General features: G+C 46.3%; 1 protein-coding gene across 1 annotated transcript in view; it reads right to left on the bottom strand.

The window, feature by feature from the left end:
- Positions 1-17,483, bottom strand: part of DTX1 (deltex E3 ubiquitin ligase 1) — a 448,016-nt gene that overhangs the window by 24,635 nt on the left and 405,898 nt on the right. Inside the window, exon 8 of the mRNA XM_086943241.1 lies at positions 7,108-7,269. Coding sequence (XP_086799367.1) covers positions 7,108-7,269 — 162 coding nt within the window. The remainder of the gene's footprint in view (positions 1-7,107; positions 7,270-17,483) is intronic.

Here is a 17,483-nt window from a genome sequence, read left to right as displayed (position 1 = left end):
GGGTACCTGACGTTAACATGTTTGCAGATACTGTACAGAGTGTAAAGAATATACAAGAAAAGGCGACTGAGGATGAATTGAGGACATGGAAAGATGGTGGGGGGCGATTGGATTCTGATGAATGTTGGACAGATGTGACCGATAAAAGACGATGGTTACTCCCAAACGCATATGTCCTTCCAGTGGTGACAATGGCTCATGGGCCGGCACACATTAGTGCCAAGGGTATATGCAAATTACTGGACCCAGTGTGGAGCAATAAAAATATCCCTAAAGTGGCGACTCATCTGGTCCAACAATGTATGGTATATTTGAGGCACAATCCAGGAAAGGGAACACCCATCCCAGTGGGAAATTTTGCACCTCCTTCTTTTCCTTTCGAGGTGATCCAGATGGATTATATTGAAATGGAAAGGGTTAATAATCTCAAATACGTCCTGGTCGTTGTATGCTCTTTTAGCAGATGGGTGGAGGCATTTCCGACAAAAGATTGCACGGCCATTTCCACAGCCAAGATGTTGATTAAAGAGTACTTTTCTCGCTTCGGATTGCCTAGGGTGATTTGGAGTGATAATGGCACATCCTTCAATGCTGAATTGATGAAACAGATATGTAAGGGCCTACAGATTTCCCAAAAGTTCCACGCGGCCCAACACCCTCAGGCCGCGGGACTTGTAGAGAGATTTAATGGAACATTGAAATTAAAAATGGTCAAAATACAGGAGAGTACAGGACTCCGTTGGCCAGATGCCCTTCCTTTAGCCTTGCTTTCTAGCAGAGTGACAGTTAATTCCAAAACGAGTGTCTCCCCTTACGAGGTAATATTTGGCCGTCCTGCCAACGTGTGGGGAGTACCAAGACCTAAATGTTTTTCTGAAATCGAGTATCCTTTGTTGATAGACTACTTGTATGCTTTGACTAAAGATCTTCGTTCTATTCATCAGCAGGTAGCAGACACCCTGAACCCGTTGCCGGAGGGGCCCGGACATTCCATCCTACCCGGGGACTGGGTAGTGATTAGACGATATCAGCGGAAATCCTGTTTGGAGCCCAGATGGTCGGAGCCGAGGCAAGTGCTACTGACGACGCGTACCACACTTCGAGTTGAGGGCAGGAAGGCGTGGACCCATGCGTCGCATGTGAAGAAGGTCCCGCTACCATTACCCTACGACAAATGGGTGAGAGAGGGTGTTGCTGACCAGGAATGCGAGGAAATACAGAGTTACATTCCTTTCTCTGATGCCTCACTGAGGGGAGGGGAGCCGAGTGCAGTGAAAAGAAAAAAAGAAAAAATTGCGAGCTCCAATACTCCCATTGAGAATAGTGATCAGGCATTGACGGACGCAACACTTGCCAATGATACCCCCATTTTGTTCACAGATCCTGAAGTGCGAGGGAGCACTCGCTATAATTTGCGGCCCAGAAAGGAAAAAGGCATAAGGGACTAAACACTGGAAGAAGGGCTTAGATAGGGCACTGGAACAGGTGGCGGAGTGCACATTATCTCACGGAAGAAGACTAGTGATAGGGATGGACTTGTAAGAGCCCTGGTGTTTGGCCGAAGATTCTGTTTTACGAGACATTAGAGTGGTGCCTGGGCCCAGATTAGTGCTCCTGAGTTGCGGCAGCTGTGCAACTCCAACGAGGGATTAGGGAATGAACAATAGAAGTCTACCCGTGAGGCTTTAACGGACACAGGGACGAAGATCCCTTTTAAGGGTTGAAGAACCCCTCTGGCCGGTTTTAGGAGTGCCTGGGACTATTTTTCTTAGTTTAGTTTTTTCCTTATTTTTTTGGTTCTAATTTTTTGGTAAAAGAAATGTACCCCTTTGGTCGTCCCGTCCCCGACGAGGAGCAGCCTTTTGCGGCTCCTCGTAGACCCGAGCCTGCTTCTCCGTTGGTTGGCCTTATCACGAAAAGGGAAAATAGTGGTCATCATAACAGTGCTCATTGCTTTCCTTGTCACTCTCGGAATACTGTTTTTCCTGGACAAGGCTTATCCTGTACATGTGTTTGCCCCCACACATTCTGCCATTCTCGAGCATAACATGATTACTGTTGATTATGGTGAACAAAGTTTACGTAAAGGTTACAAAGATAATGTTTTTATTAAGACTCTGCATCATGCTCATGCCGTGTACAATGTGACAGATTGCTGGGTTTGTGGACTGTTACCCTCCGCTGCTTATAAGAAGGATAGATTTTTAGCACTTCCCTTGACACCAGTGAATAGTTGTGTGGGGTGGTACACTTTGATTGGTTTGGTCAAATATTTCCAACAGCCAGATTTTTTAACTCCCTGACTACAAGACACAGGATCTACTATGACAATGCGGGTACGCCCCATGCCCACTTCTTCCCTTGGACGGTTATATACTGATGGACGTTTCGACCAAACATTTTTGGAGACATGTGAAAAGAAAGTAGGACGATTCTTGACTCCCAATGACACTGACAAAGTTAGAGAGAGTTTCCTACAGTTAAATTCCTCCCTGTCTTATAGACACCCGCCAAAAGGAAATGGTAGCAATAAGTCTTTGGTGCCCTTAGCAGTTGTAGGACCATCACCATTCTTTTTTATTGCAGGAAGGGGTCCTATAAAGGTTGGGAACAGTTCCTGTAACGTGACAGCATCAATACGCCTGCCCCTTAGCCCTTCTCTAGTCACGCCTCCCAACATTTACTTCGTGTGCGGGGACAACGGGTATTTGTGGCTGCCTGAGGGTTGGGGTGGAGTCTGTTATCTAGCTTATATGATCCCACCTGTGTATGTGGCACCTTCCGACTATCATAAGACTCACCGTAGGTTTACCAGCTCACCAGAGCAGCGTAAAAGGAGGGCACTTCAGGTTGACGACGTAGATCAGACTGATACCTCTTTACAACAATGGACAGATTTCTCTAAGGGCCTCTTGCCTTTCTGGGGTCCGATATTTAACAGCAGGGCCATCCGTAGGTTGTCGAGGGTGATGGAGAAAGTGGGTATTACTGAAGCAGACATTGCTACTAATATGTCAGTTGAGATGCAGGCTATGAGATTATTCACGATCCAAAATAGGATGGTGTTAGACGTCATCCTTGCTGATAGGGGCGGAGCCTGCCGCGTCATCGGGACGTCCTGTTGTGTTTATATTCCTGACTCAGCCCGACAGTTAACTTAGCAGTACAGAAACTCCACAGATTAGCGACTGAACTTCATCAGAACAATGGGACATGGTCATTACAGGGATGGCTCTGGGGTGTTTTCTCCTCGTGGGTTGGAAGATACTGATGGGACTAGTTGGAGTAGTGAGTGTTCTCCTGACATGCTGCCTTTGTGTTTACTGCCCCCCCCCCCCCATGTAGCTCAATGTGTGCCAGTAATTTGCGGCCCTCAGGAAAAGTGACTGGTCAATATCCTGCCTCTACTGCTATTGAACTTCCTGATGTTCGTTGGTTGATGCTTATCGACCAGGATATTTTTGATTAAAGTGTGCCCCGCCCCTAGAATGGAATGTAAAGGCGCTACCTTTTTAGCTAATAAAGGCTACGCTCCAGTTAGCCAAATGATGGTAAAAGGAGGGTCTGATAGGTTTCATTTTCGATGCCCCGCCCATTAACATTTACATATGCAAGTTAGCATCATGTGTCTAACTGATGAAGTATACACTTATGCTCTTACGTTATTTTTTACTGCTCATGTGATTATTCATTTATACGTGTGGTGATATTTGGTTTCCTTAGCTTAGCTTGTGTGCCTCCATTTTGTGTATCCCTCTGTGTCTGCGAGTCACACTCGCTCATCCACCCCTCCCGTAGGAATAAGAAAATCACTAATGCAGCAGTTTTCATTTCTCAGCTAACTGTGGCCGAAACTAACAAGTTCCTTATCAGTAGTGTTCTCATGCACCAGAGACGCTGAGGCTCGGCTCCGCAGCCTTGGGCAGAGATAGCTATAGCTAATGTAGCCCTTGCAGGTGCAGATGCCTCTTGTATGATGCCATTGTTCCTCTCTCTGGGGTTCAGTAATTTTCCAGAAGGGGTGTGTTTTATTCCACTGTACCATGTTATAATGTATTGCTGTGATGATATGAGTTAGTCCTCTCGGCGCACTCTTAGGGGTGAGGTCGGACAGGGCCCTCTCATATGGGAGTTTGTGGCCTAATAAAATTACCCTGTTTATTCTTCTCCACTGTCCGGCTGACTTCTTACTGAGTAACTATAGGTGAGTGTGGTAAGTCACTCAGGTGGATTTGAGCCACTCTTATCATAATAACTTGAAGACGTGTCCTGCTGCCTACGTAAACTACTTACAATATTTTGGCAACGAGGATAGGATATGAACCCACACATGCAAATTACAACATCCTTCATCCAAGCTATAGTGTGTGCCATCTGTCCTTCATCCAAGCTACAGTGTGTGCCGTCTGTCCTTCATCAAAGCTACAGTGTGTTCTGTCTGTCCTTCATCCAAGCTACAGTGTGTTCTGTCTGTCCTTCATCCGAGCTACAGTGTGTGCCATCTGCCCTTCATCCAAGCTACAGTGTGTTCTGTCAGTCCTTCCTCCAAGCTACAGTGTGTGCCATCTTCCCTTCATCCAAACTATACTGTGTTCTGTCAGTCCTTCCTCCAAGCTACAGTGTGTTCTGTCAGTCCTTCCTCCAAGCTACAGTGTGTACCATCTGCCCTTCCTCCAAGCTACAGTGTGTGCTGTCTGTCCTTCATCCGAGCCACAGTGTGTTCTGTCTGTCCTTCATCCACGCTACAGTGTGTGCCGTCTGTCCTTCATCCAAGCTACTGTGTGTTCTGTCTGTCCTTCCTCTAAGTTACTGTGTGTGCCGCCTGTCCTTCCTCTAAGCTACTGTGTGTGCCGTTTGTCCTTCATCCAAGCTACAGTGTGTGCCGTTAATCCTTCCTCCGAGCTACAGTGTGTGCTCTCTGTCCTTCCTCCGAGCTACAGTGTGTGCTGTCTGTCCTTCCAGCAAGCTACAGTGTGTGCCGTTTGTCCTTCATCCAAGCTACAGTGTGTGCCGTCTGTCCTTCCTCCAAGCTATAGTGTGTTCTGTCAGTCCTTCCTCCAAGCTACAGTGTGTTCTGTCAGTCCTTCCTCCAAGCTACAGTGTATGCCATCTGCCCTTCCTCCAAGCTACAGTGTGTGCTGTCTGTCCTTCCTCCAAGCTACAGTGTGTGCTATCTGTCCTTCATCCAAGCTACAGTGTGTGCTGTCTGTCCTTCCTCCAAGCTACAGTGTGTGCTATCTGTCCTTCCTCCAAGCTACAGTGTGTGCTGTCTGCCCCTAATCTTAGAAGCAGTGAGTGCTTGCTGTCAGTTTTAGCTGCAGTGCGTGAAATCTGTCCTTGCTGCCCTTTGTCTGTCTTTAACTTTGACTGCAGGTTTTATGCGATGTTAATTTATTTATAGAGTGCAAGAATACATAGTTCTTGATGAATAACAAGGGTAAATCCTACAGGAAGACAGACAGATGTACCTGAAAGTTAAAGAGGCATGTTTTCAGTAACCACCTACAGTGCATCACATTTGATGTGGAGGTAGAGAATACCAGAATTCCAGAATTTAGATCCTGACATCGAAAAGGCATGTGTGCTGTCTATCCCTAATCGTAGCCACAACTTGTGCTGACCGTCCTTAAATTTGGCTGAGGTGTGTGCTATCTGCACCTATTCGAACTCATACTACGTACTGAAGACTCCTTAATCTGAACTGTAATGTGTTCATAGTTACACATTGTAAATAATGTTCGCTCCATTGTGATCTGTCTGTCGTTAATTCTAGCTGAAGTGTGTGCTGTCTGTCTTTAATTTTAGCTGCAATATGTCTGGACTGTCCTTCATCTAAACTGCAGCTTGTGCTGTCTGTCCTTCATTTTAGCTGCAGTGTGTGTGGGATTAATGTTAGCTCATTCATCTAAACTGCATCTTGGTTTGTCTGTCCTCAATTTTAGTTGCAGTGTGTTTGGACTGTCTGTAATGTTAGCTGCAAAATGTGCTGACTCTCCATAATCTGAGCTGCAGCTTGTGTTGTCTGTCCTTAAATTTAGCTACAGTATGTCTGGACTGTCCTTAATTGTAGTTGCAATGTGTTTGCACTGTCCTTAATGTTATCTGCAGTATGTCTGGATTGTCCTTAATTGTAGTTGGAATGTGTTTGCACTGTCCTTAAATGTATCTGCAGTATGTCTGGACTGTTCTTAATTTTAGCTGCTGTGTGTGCTGACTGCCCTTAATCTGAGCAGCAGCTTCTGTTGCCTGACCATAATTTTAGCTGCAGTATGTCTGGACTGGACTTAATTTTAGTTGTAGTGTGTTGGGACTGTGCTTAATTTTAGCTGCAGTATGTCTGGACTGTCCTTAATTTTAGATGCAGTGTGTGCTGGCTGTCCTTAATTTTAGCTGCAGTCTGTTTGGACTGTCCTTAATTTTAATTGCAGAGTGTTTGGACTGTCCTTAATGTTAGCTTCCGTGTGTGCTGGCTGCCCTTAATTTGAGCTGCAGCGTGTGTTGTCTGTCCTTAATTTTAGCTGCAGTATGTCTGGACTGTCCTTAATAATAGCTGCAGTGTGTGCTGGCTGTCCTTAATTTTAGCTGCAGTGTGTGCTGACTGCCCTTAATCTGAGCTGCAGCTTGTGTTGTCTGTTTTTAATTTGAGCTGCAGTATGTCCGTACTGCCATTAATTTTAGCTGCAGTATGTGCTAGCTGCCCTTAATCTGAGCTGCAGTGTGTGCTGGCTGCCCTTAATCTGAGCTGCAGTTTGTGCGGTCTGTCCTTAATTTTGACTGTAGAGTGTGCGTCCTACACTTAATAGAGGCCAGCCCATTGTGCGTGCTGTGTATGTCCATAATCTGAGCTGTAGTGTGCACAGACTGTCATCAGTTGTTGCTGGTGTGCTGTCGGTCGTCAATCTTAACTGCAGCGTCTGCTCGCTGCCCTTCCAAGCCTATTTCTGTGTGCCTCTTCCTTTCTTTCAGCAGCAGCAGCAGTGGGTGCTCTGTCCCCCTTCCCCTGCTCCGGCTCTGCTGTCTTTGCTATGAGAAAGGATGCTGAGGCGGATGGATGGGCGGGACAGGGCGCCATGCTGGTCGCAGGGGATGACGCAGGGAGCCGCTCACCTGCATTCCTGACGGGATGTCGTACACGATGCGGATGGTTTTGACCTCGGTGTAGCCTGGCAGGGCATGGGGGATGATGTGGAACTCCATCTTCCCAGGTGGCTGCGTCCCCGTCTTCTCACCATAAATAGCCTTACAGGTGGGGCACTGCAGGCTGCCGTCCTTTCAGGGAAGAGAAGGGGAGATTTAAGAGAGAAGAAAGGGTTAACCAATGAACACATACAAGTCAGCCTCACACAAGGCCCTCTGACTGAAGGAAAAGAAACCAAGGACTAATTCTTATTGAGGGTCAAAAATCAACAGGTAAGACCAGGATTCCAGCCATACTGACAGGTACAATTCCTTAATGGAATCTAGGCGCTAGAAGGGTCCACTGTGCAGGCTACGCCCCCCTGTGAGGTGGGAGGTGACATGTGATAGGAGTGTGCACAAGATTTGCATGTGGGGCTCAATGCAGAGTTGTCATGTATATTTCTCACCACTGCCCAAGGTGACTGCTACAGAGGCTCCTCACACCTGGTGTGTGCTTGCTGGTGTTCACAGTGCAGACTGGGAGGTCATTGTCTGACCTGGAGGCTGGCAAACAGCGAGGCAGACTGTGCCACACTCCTGCACACTCAACTCTGAAAGTGAGGCTCCTTTGAATAACACACCCAGAGGGGGACGGGTGGGGTTTCACCTCTGGGACCCCCCATATTTCACTTTTCGACCTCTGTGTTTTTTACATCTGTGTGCTGTGCTCACTATAACGATCCTTGTAGCATGGGGTTTAAAGGCACCCTGCAGTGACCACCTTTTAATAAACAGTGAACAGCTGCCTGTGTGCAGCTGGGCTAAGGGGCTCGAGTAGGTTTTGAAAAGTCCATGTAAAGATGTGTGCACAAATGTAGACTGAGAAAGACGGCTGCATCTGCTCTGACGTAACTCTGTGGACAGAAGGAACCCAGACTAAATTGCACGTGCATGTCACATAAACCTTAAAAATAATCTGGGCAATTTGGGCACTAAAATGGGATGCACCTTTCCTTGTAGGAAAAGTGTACAGTCTGTGGCGTTTTCTCAACGTCTAAACTGGGTTAAACTGCCCCCTCTGGTTGTCCTATGGTATAAGGACCAGGGTCAGTTGCGTTTATACAATGGCAGAGGCCAGGAATTACGGGTTAGGGTCAGATTAAACCTAGCTGAATCTTTCATGTATGTTTTTCTGCGCCTCCCCTTCTTGAAATACACTCTTCAGATGTCTGCCTGGCTGGAGATAGTTGCTGTGCACCTCTGATGGAAGATCAAAGCCCCCTAAGGACAAAAGGCCAACACTAGGAAAGAGCTGCTCCTACTTCTGAATTTAAGAGGGTGTTAACAGCAAGATGTGAGATAGTGGTGGAAGGAGGAAGGGGTAAAATTAGATTTGGTGGGGGTTTCAGCAATGATAGCATTCTCCACCTCCCTTTTAACTTCCTCTGCAGGGATGATGAGCCAAGAAGAGGAATTTGAAGAAGGGCCAACTTACCTGTTGACTCCTGTCAAGAGACTTGTGGGTGAACCCACTCCTAGCACCTAGTCCTGGACTCTGTTTAATTCTCTCCAGGACGGCTGGCGCCTGTTCCCTGATTCTCTCTGTCCCATCAGTGTGGGGTAGACTTGTTGTGCCTCTGGGTCAACTTTGCAGTATTTGAATGGCACTGTGGGATCCAGCTACTGCCCTGCAGCATGCAAGAATGAGCTTTTGACGTGGGTGGTTGTGGAGTGACTATAGTGCCACTCCAGGAGTGCTTTTATTGATTCGCCCCCTGGTTTCTATGCACCCGCTGTCATTGAGAAATTGCCTTTCTCCATTTCTAGTACCTTGAAGTGAGCCACCTCAAGAAAATCTTTGATGTCTGTGTGCTGTTTAAGCTTTTTTGAAGAGGCCAGTAGAAAATCACCAATGCGATTGTATACAGGTACAAATCATCCATTCGTACATCTAGAGGTGAACAAGAAAAACTGTTCCCCGCAAGAGGGAGTCTTCAGGCTTCACTGCAGAGCGCCCGGACGAGGGCATTGGGAGTGTTGCCTGATGTTCCCCACTGCTTTGTCACATCCAGGTGGTCACGGAGATCAAAAGACACAACTGGTCAGAGCGCCTGACCTGCGGGGAACTCAAGGTGGTTGGGCATGCACGTGGCTGAAGGAGAGCAGGAGGTGTGGGTGAAATGTGTAGACAACTATGGACGACGACACGCCTTGAGGAGCGGTTCAGGTGCCCCTATAGAATCCCCCTTCACTTCTGTCTGTGCAGCTCTATCCACTGATATGTGAGTTTGACATGCTCCCCTAAGCCAATCACGACGATGTGGTCACAAGCAAGACAGATGTATCATGGAACGGCCTGTTTGGCAACTTGGCAGTGCATGGGAGCCTTGGGACAGTTCTCCACCGAGCTGTGCAACACAGTTGGGTGGAGAAATGCTAGGTGCACATGATGGCTTGGCTGGCCCAAGACTGCCGGCCAAACCGTCATGCGCACTTAGTATTGCCCATACCACTCCTCCTTCTGTGAACCAGCCCAGCCTGCACAGCCCCAACCTGGCTCCGTGCAGAAAAATAAAATGATAATAACAATGTGTTATTATCATTGTATTTTTTCTTGTTGCACTGATCTGAGAGCAGTGGGGCGATGCTCCTCCGCCTTAGCAGAGGAGCCGCCGCTGGTATTTACCCAGTACTGCGCAACTTATAACCAGTGTCTATGGGATTGGAACTGCAGTAATGTATACAATCCCAAAGGGTTTACTAGCAAGACTAACCCCAGCAGGAGAATATTTCCATCTTAGAAGACAGAGGCAGAATCTCAACAAGACAAAAATTGTGCCTTTTGTGCGGTGTGCAGTGAGATGCACATGGAAACGAAGGTGCTGCGAGACTGAGCAGCACCAAATTATACGTGATCACAACTGCAGGAAAAGACAGTTGTGTGTAATTCATACATTTGTCTCAGTAGCTCATGGGAAAGCGTGGGTGGCGGCTAGGGCGCATTTTTCATGTTCTGAACAAATCTTGGTTCAATTTGTCAATGTCTTTGAGAACAAACTAGGTGCAGTGGTTTCCTGTGGGCAGGAGGAACGGGCCTTGAAGAACGACAAAATGAATAAAAATACATGACTATGCATGAGCTTTGCTCTCTGCGGCTCTGCACCACCTTGCAGTGCGATGCTAGGAGCATTGTTGTATCAATGATAGTGAGAGAGAGTGGTAGCTCCAGCTCGACGTCTCAATAAAAAGCTATTAAAAGCCCCCACTGGATCCTGAGAGCACAAATGAGCTGTCAGAGTGAAAGATGCCCAGCAAGTCAACAGAAGCACTAGGGGGCAGGGGTGGTGACCCTTGGTCAGAGCCCAGGATCTGCTGCAGATCTAAGGTTGGAAGATATTAAACTCAGAATATTAAACTGGTCCATGGAAAAATGATATAATCTGAGATGTGATCACTGCCTCCTACAAATGTGCTGTGTCCAGGTTTGTCCTGTGAAGCCCTACCTGCAACCTTTCCAATCTCCGGCATCACCAAGGTCGATAAGAGCACTGCGGTTGAACACACCTCTCCTAAGGGACGAAGTGTCTCACTGCGGCAAGTCTGGGCAAACCTCATCATTGTGCCTTCGAGAGCTGGGAGTGGTGGCAAACCTCAGGGGCTTTGCTTGCTTGGGCTGCTCTATAAAAAGATCCCATCTGATAAGACTAATAGGGCTGGTTACAGGCATAAAGAGCAGGCTAAGAGCTTCAATCTACAGGACAGATGTGATGCCAGGCCTTTTAAGAGCGATGAACCCACTAAACAAGCGCTACAAAAAATAAATGAAAAAGCTACCCCCGGGGCAAGCTTATCTCTGACACCCATTTGTCAAGAAGGGTGGGCCTTTAGTTCCCCGGCTACACCTACCCGGCAGAGGGCCGCCAGGCTGACCAGCTTTCTTACATTATGAGGGAGTCCATCTCTAGTTCTCTTTAGCACCCTCATTTCAATGCTGAGATTGTATCACGTACACCAGAATGCGAAAAATGCTGGTTCTAGCTTTTGTTTTTTTCCCACAATTTATTTTACACTTTTGCTTTTAAGTCAAAAATGTTATATAGACCAAAATGTGCATATTAGAACATAGTTACCTACATAATTCCATATAGCAAATATAAAAAAGCCCGGTCTATAATGCAATTTAAACAGTTCAAGGTACAGTGTTCTTCTAAGAAGCAATAAAGGTATCCACAAAAGGTTATAAAAAAAAAGACAAGAAATATTGACTTAAAATGTACAGCTGGGGAAAAATACAACAATCTACGTAAAGAAGTGGTTGAAATGCAGATGCCTCTACCAAGTTGCAAGATAAGGATCTACAGGTACTTTTCAGTCGCTGTGTCCTATTTGAACACAGTTCATCCAGTGAGGGCCAGGTGTTGCATTTCTGTAATCCAGCTCACTGTTGCCATGGATGCAGAAGATTTCCAGCTTTTAAGAATTTTTTTGTACAAGTATTAGACTGCTAATAATCCAACCCATCGACTGAGCTTTGCCAGGGGCGGACCAAGTCAAGCCATTATTAAAGAGGATTACTGATGTCGATACATTATATTAAGGGGGCTAACTGAATCTTTTCAGCTAGTTCACCCCAGGAAGGTTTCCTGCACCACACACACACAGGCACCTAGTCTGGCATCTCGATGGCTGCATGTCCAGCAGTTCCCTTTTGTCCTAACCCTCACTTTGACTAATTTCTGCAGTGACCAATAAATCCTCAGCAAATACATTGCCGTTGGGTGTGAATTGTTGGCATATTGACCCTTGGGCCTGATCTGATATTTACTGTTTGTCCCAAACATGCATATGAGGAGAAAGGTTGAGATTTCTTTCCCAATTTTTCATTTTCTAATTGCTGAAGCTCGTATTTTTTACGATTCTGTCAAATATGTAAGGGCCTGATTTAGTGTTTGGCAGATGGTTTAATGTCCATCAGGGTGACAGAATACTGTCCTCCGTCACACTGACGTACACACCGTGGGTCAAATTTAGAGATGTCCGTCGGCCCCACAGACATCTCTCGTTATTGACAGGAACCGCTGTCATGGTGAATTCGCTCAATGTAGGAAAAGTTTGACGGATGGTACTGTCAAACATGACAGGTGCCAGTGAAACTTCCAAAGTGTTTTGTTTTTCGATAACAAACTCCCAAAGCAGGAGTTTGTTTTACCTGGTAGTGAAGTACATAACCAAACATATAATGTTGTTCCCCCTAAATAGGACGGACTGTGTTATGTGCTTCTTCTGATGGCTCCTATTTCATCAGGCCATCGGAGGAAGCATTCCATTGACAGAGCCAATGGGGGCTCGGTTTAGCTCGACTCCAAATGAGGCAGGCAGACTGTTAGTTTGGCAGACAGGAGGACTCCATTTTGTGTGTACCCTTTCTAACAAATTCTAAATCTGCGCCTAAGTTCAGTGCAATTGTACACCAGAGACAGTGAGCAAAAACTGCCTATTTGCTAGCCTGTACTGGGTGAGATAAGGGTGACGGGTACTAAAGGTCTTATTGCCCCAATGCTGTTAGGCATTAACAACAGGTATTTGCCCTCCCCCTGATTATGTGCCCTTGAGTTTGGCAGTTAACACTGAACACTGAGTAATAAGGCTTTTATAAGGATTGCAGGTGGCTTTTTCCGCGCAAGCGGAACCACGCTTGCCTTTACCATGCTGGGCAGGTTTTGGGGTGGTTGGGGTTAGTTTTAAGGGTTGTGGTAGTTTTAAGGACTTGGGGGTTGTTTTTAGGGCTTGGGGGATTCGACGTAGTTTTCAGGGCTCGGTGGGTTGGGGTTGTTTTTAGGGCTCAAGGGTTTCAGGGTAGTTTTTACGGCTCGAGGGGTCAGGGTAGTTTTTAGGGCTGAGGGGGGGGTTTGAGTACTTTTTAGGGCTCGGCGAAGGTCAGGTAGTTGCTAGGGCTCGGCGGAATCTGGATAATTTTTAGGGGTAGGTGTAGTTTTTAGGGCCCTGGGCGGGGACAGGGGTGTGATCTTTACCACACATAGGGGCATATTATCAAGGAACAGCGTTAAAAATTATCGCCGGTTTAGTGACAGAAAATTGCCGCTAAAGCGGCGATAATGGGCTTGATAATATGCCCTTGAGAATTCCAATAGAAGTCCATGTTCTGTTTCTGTTGGAATTCTCGAGGGCATATTATCAATCCCATTATCACCTTTTTAGAGGCAGTTTTCTGCCGCTAAACCAGTGATAATTTTAACGCCCTCCTTGATAATATGCCCCATAACCCTTTACCGGTCATGCCTTTACTACAAAATTGCATGGTAAAGGCATGCATGGTAAAGGAATGAGCAGTTCAGATGCATTTGTTGTTTTGGCAGCGTAGTAGAGGCATGCGTGGTTTGCCTATGTGTGCCTCTGTCATACAACCAGTGCAGAGGGTTAACCTGCCTGCAGTAAAGAAAGTGCATCATGCCGATCGCAGAATTGTATTTTTAAGCGATAGCTGATACGTTACTGCTTTTGTCACAGAGATCCTTTTGTTACTTGCAGTTCATAAGTCACAAACCTAACATAGCCCTGGGCTATCAACTGGTATGGAGGAGCTGCATTCAAATTGAAAGGTATGGGTTAGAACTTTACGATTTTTTTCCCGGTCTAAAGAACCTAATGTTGATAAAAAAATGGTTTGCTTGGGTATAAATACATTCTTATTAGTAAAACCAACACCAACCAGTGTGTTTCTTTTAAATCCTGAGCTTGTGCTTCTCCAGGCCAAGCACTCTTAACCCCTTCTGTGCTCATGACGAGCTCAGCTCGTCATGAGGCACGGTGCTCGTGTGCTCATGACGAGCTGAGCTTGTCATGACCACACCCATTTCTATTATTTTCCAGCATAGCAGAAGATTATCTCAAGCAGCCAAGGTGTTAAAATATAATGCTGTATGGATGACAAATGACTCCTGCACATTGGAGTCCTCTTCGTCTTATGTGTAAGCATGAGCGAATTTTGCGAATCTCGCGTTCGCGAATTTTGCGGATTTGCGGATTCGCAATCCGCAAAATCCGCGAATTCCCGCGAATTTGCGGATTTTTTTTTTTTGTGTTCGCCCGTGTTTCTGCCAGTTCGCGAGGGTTTTTCACAATTTCGCAATTTGCGAACTTACCTGTCGGGTCGCAAGTTTTGCGAACTTGTTGTTTCTACGTGTCCAGCCTGTTTGGGACACTCTTCTTCATCACTGCCACTCTCTGTCACCACTGCCACTCTCTGACTACTCATGCCACCCTCTGGCCCACCCATGCCACCCTCTGTTTCATCACCACACCCTCTGGTTGTCCAGTGTACATTATTTTCGGCAAAGCAAAGCACACCTTCCCTGCCTCAAGTGACCTGAATTAATTTGGGGCTGATTAATGTGTCACAGAATATTTTTTTAGCTGGCACCTGCTTCCTTAGTGCGCCCTGATTAGTGATCTTTTGCACTTGCTAAGTGCTTTCATTGTTGCAAAATTAGTTACAACACCTGCCCTGCCCCAACTGACAATAATGAATTAGGGGCTGATTAATGGATTTTAACTTCCAGTCTGGCTCCTGCTTGTCTCCCTTAGCTGTAATTCAGGACCTTTGTGGCATATGTGTAACTATTCTGAGGTTCAGAGCAGGGTCACATAATAGTTTCAACTGGCAACTGAACTCTGGAGGGGCCCCTCAGGAAGCACTACAGGAAATGGCTACTAATGATGAGCCTGAACTTTTGAACCTGGTAAGTAGTTACTTTCAGTTTTGCTAAGATCGTATTTCTGCAATTTTGCACTTATTCGCGGGGCGCGAACTCACGCGAACTCACGCGAACAGTGCGAGCAGTGCGAGCAAAATCCGCTGCTCGCGGATTTGCGGATTTTGCGGGAGATTCGCGAATCTCGCGGATTGCGGATTTCCCGAAAATCCGCAAAATCCGCGAGCGGAACGGATTTTCCGCCCATGCCTACTTATGTGACATTTTCTATACGCTGTTATATAGATATATGATTCCTTGTCCCTATATAATGCTTGTGTGTTGTAAAGTGCTCTGACTCCCTTCACTAGTATAAGTAGTGGTATAAAACAGATCAAATGAATCTGAGAGAGGGGCTATGGAGAGAGGAGGGGCTCCTTTGGAGGGTGGTAGTGAGAAAATCTGTGAAGGAGCAGGTCATTAGGGGTGGAAGGCGCCAACAAAGGTTGTGCCACTGGATGCCATCAATGCTAAAGCTGGCCCTGGCCAAAAGTGTTGTTGCCACAGATAATTATTAATTTTTAGTGCTACTACCCAAATGAGTGGTGACTTCTGTGTGATCATAGATCAAAAAAATAGCCCCATATAATTAATTCCCCATTCCAAAGGATCTTAATCGTCATTGCATGGTGCTGGCGCGAAGTTACTGCACAGTAACAGTATAATTAGTTATGATTTTACTATTACCCAGGTATTGTGCAACTTATAACCAGGATCTATGCAGATGGAACTGCAGTACTGGATCAATTCTCGAAGGAATTACAAGTCAGACTAACCCAAGCAGGTGAATATTTTTTTTTATTTGTATTTATCTTTTTAACATTAAACAGGATGTCATGTTACACAGCAAGTCACCAATTAAGCAGTGAGTTCTTCTACACAGTCGGTCATCGACCAGTTAAGAAAAAAACATCAAAAGCCAAGTACCAGTGAGTAAGCAAGTAGCAAAATTGGTAGCTCGATTAACAAAAAGTATCAATATCAAATTGTCTAGAAAGGGATACCATTATATATTTAAGCAACTGAAATACGTTCACAGTGGTCCCCCAAATATCCCTGGGATGGGAAGTGTGGAGAAGCAAGGACGCATACATCTCAGACTATTCGCAGCATGTGGGTAGATCTCTGAGCCAGTCTGCATATGCCAGGGCACTTCTCCTTCTGCAGTTAATGATGACCCTATGCTTGGCCCGGCAATAAAGCAATGGCAACCAGTTTCCAGGAGCGCTTAGGCACTCTTTAACCCCTGAGCTGCGGTGGCTTTTCTGCCGCAGCGCTAAGGGGGGGCGGGGCCGCGCAGCGCTCCCGTACTCATGACGGAACCGCTCCGTCACGGCCCTCGGGTGGGCTGTGCTTGTGACGGAACGGTTCCGTCACGGCCCCGCCCGCTGTTAAGAACGACAGCGCAGGCGCGGAATTCGCGCCACGCAGGCGCGGCGAGCGGGCCATGACGGAACCGTTCCGTCACCAGCACAGCCCACCCGAGACTCGTGACGGAATGGTTCCGTCACAAGCACGGAAAGGATTAACATAAGCCAGTAGGACCAACATAGGATAGGAGACATGGGCAACTCAACAGAGATCATGAGTTTAATTTCGGCCATTATTGAGGGCCTGAATAACTCTTATCTGTGGCCAATTTCATGCCAAATTTAGAAAATCTGTATGCAGTGTCTTACATATCCAGCAGCTGGAATAAACGATCAACCCATGCCTCATCACGCTAACTGGGTCGTAATATGCGCTATAGATCATTTTCAATTGCATTAATCTAAATTCCCCACTGGGGGATACATCTTTAATTTGTTGACAGCAGTACACTCACTAAGCATCCTCAATGTCATGTTCGAGCTCTAGTTCTCATTTTGTCTTCATAATCAGGTCACTGATGCTTAATTTATTCAAAGTGCAACTATACATTGGTATAATCAGTTTTACAGGATTAGGATTAACAATGAACAAACTCCCAATGCAATAGTTCATCTGGCAGCTCCGGAAATAGCTCTTTCATTGAGTTGCGGATGGGGTGATATTTCGAGATATCCATAGCAGTACTATTCTCGCCCTTCAAAAATACAGGTAGTGTTATGAATTACTTATTATTAAAGGGGTCAACCAATATTTCTATGTTTTTACTATGTAAATATTTATTCACACCTAGATCTTCAGTCAGTTTCAGTCTAGGGCTGTTGAGTAACAGGAAATGTGGTGAGCACGGCCTGTCTATTCCCACTAGCTAGGCAAGCCTATCCCAAGCCTAGTCCGTGCACCTCACTGTGTTGATCTCCCTGCATGGGCGACTAGCCCCCTAGCATAGTACTGTGAGCAGGGGGACCAGGGTTCCATCAAGGCTGCGGTGTGGGGAGTGTCTATTGTTACGGAAACAGTGGTGCGCACAGTGTACCTGGGGGATGTATGACGGTACAACGCATACCTTTACGATGCAGTTTTAACAACGCAAGTCATTACAACGACTTGCGTTGGGGGGCGCTGGATAGTCAATAGTTTAATTTACTATTCCAACTCCAGTTCCCGTGGATAGTAGGGAAGGTGTTGGATAGTAAATTAAACTACCCCCTATCCTAGAGCGCC

The sequence above is a fragment of the Lissotriton vulgaris genome, chromosome 11, assembly GCF_964263255.1.
Source record: "Lissotriton vulgaris chromosome 11, aLisVul1.2, whole genome shotgun sequence".
NCBI lineage: Eukaryota > Metazoa > Chordata > Amphibia > Caudata > Salamandridae > Lissotriton > Lissotriton vulgaris.
Note: the sequence above shows the minus strand (reverse complement) of the source record. Positions and strands in the feature narration are given on the sequence as shown.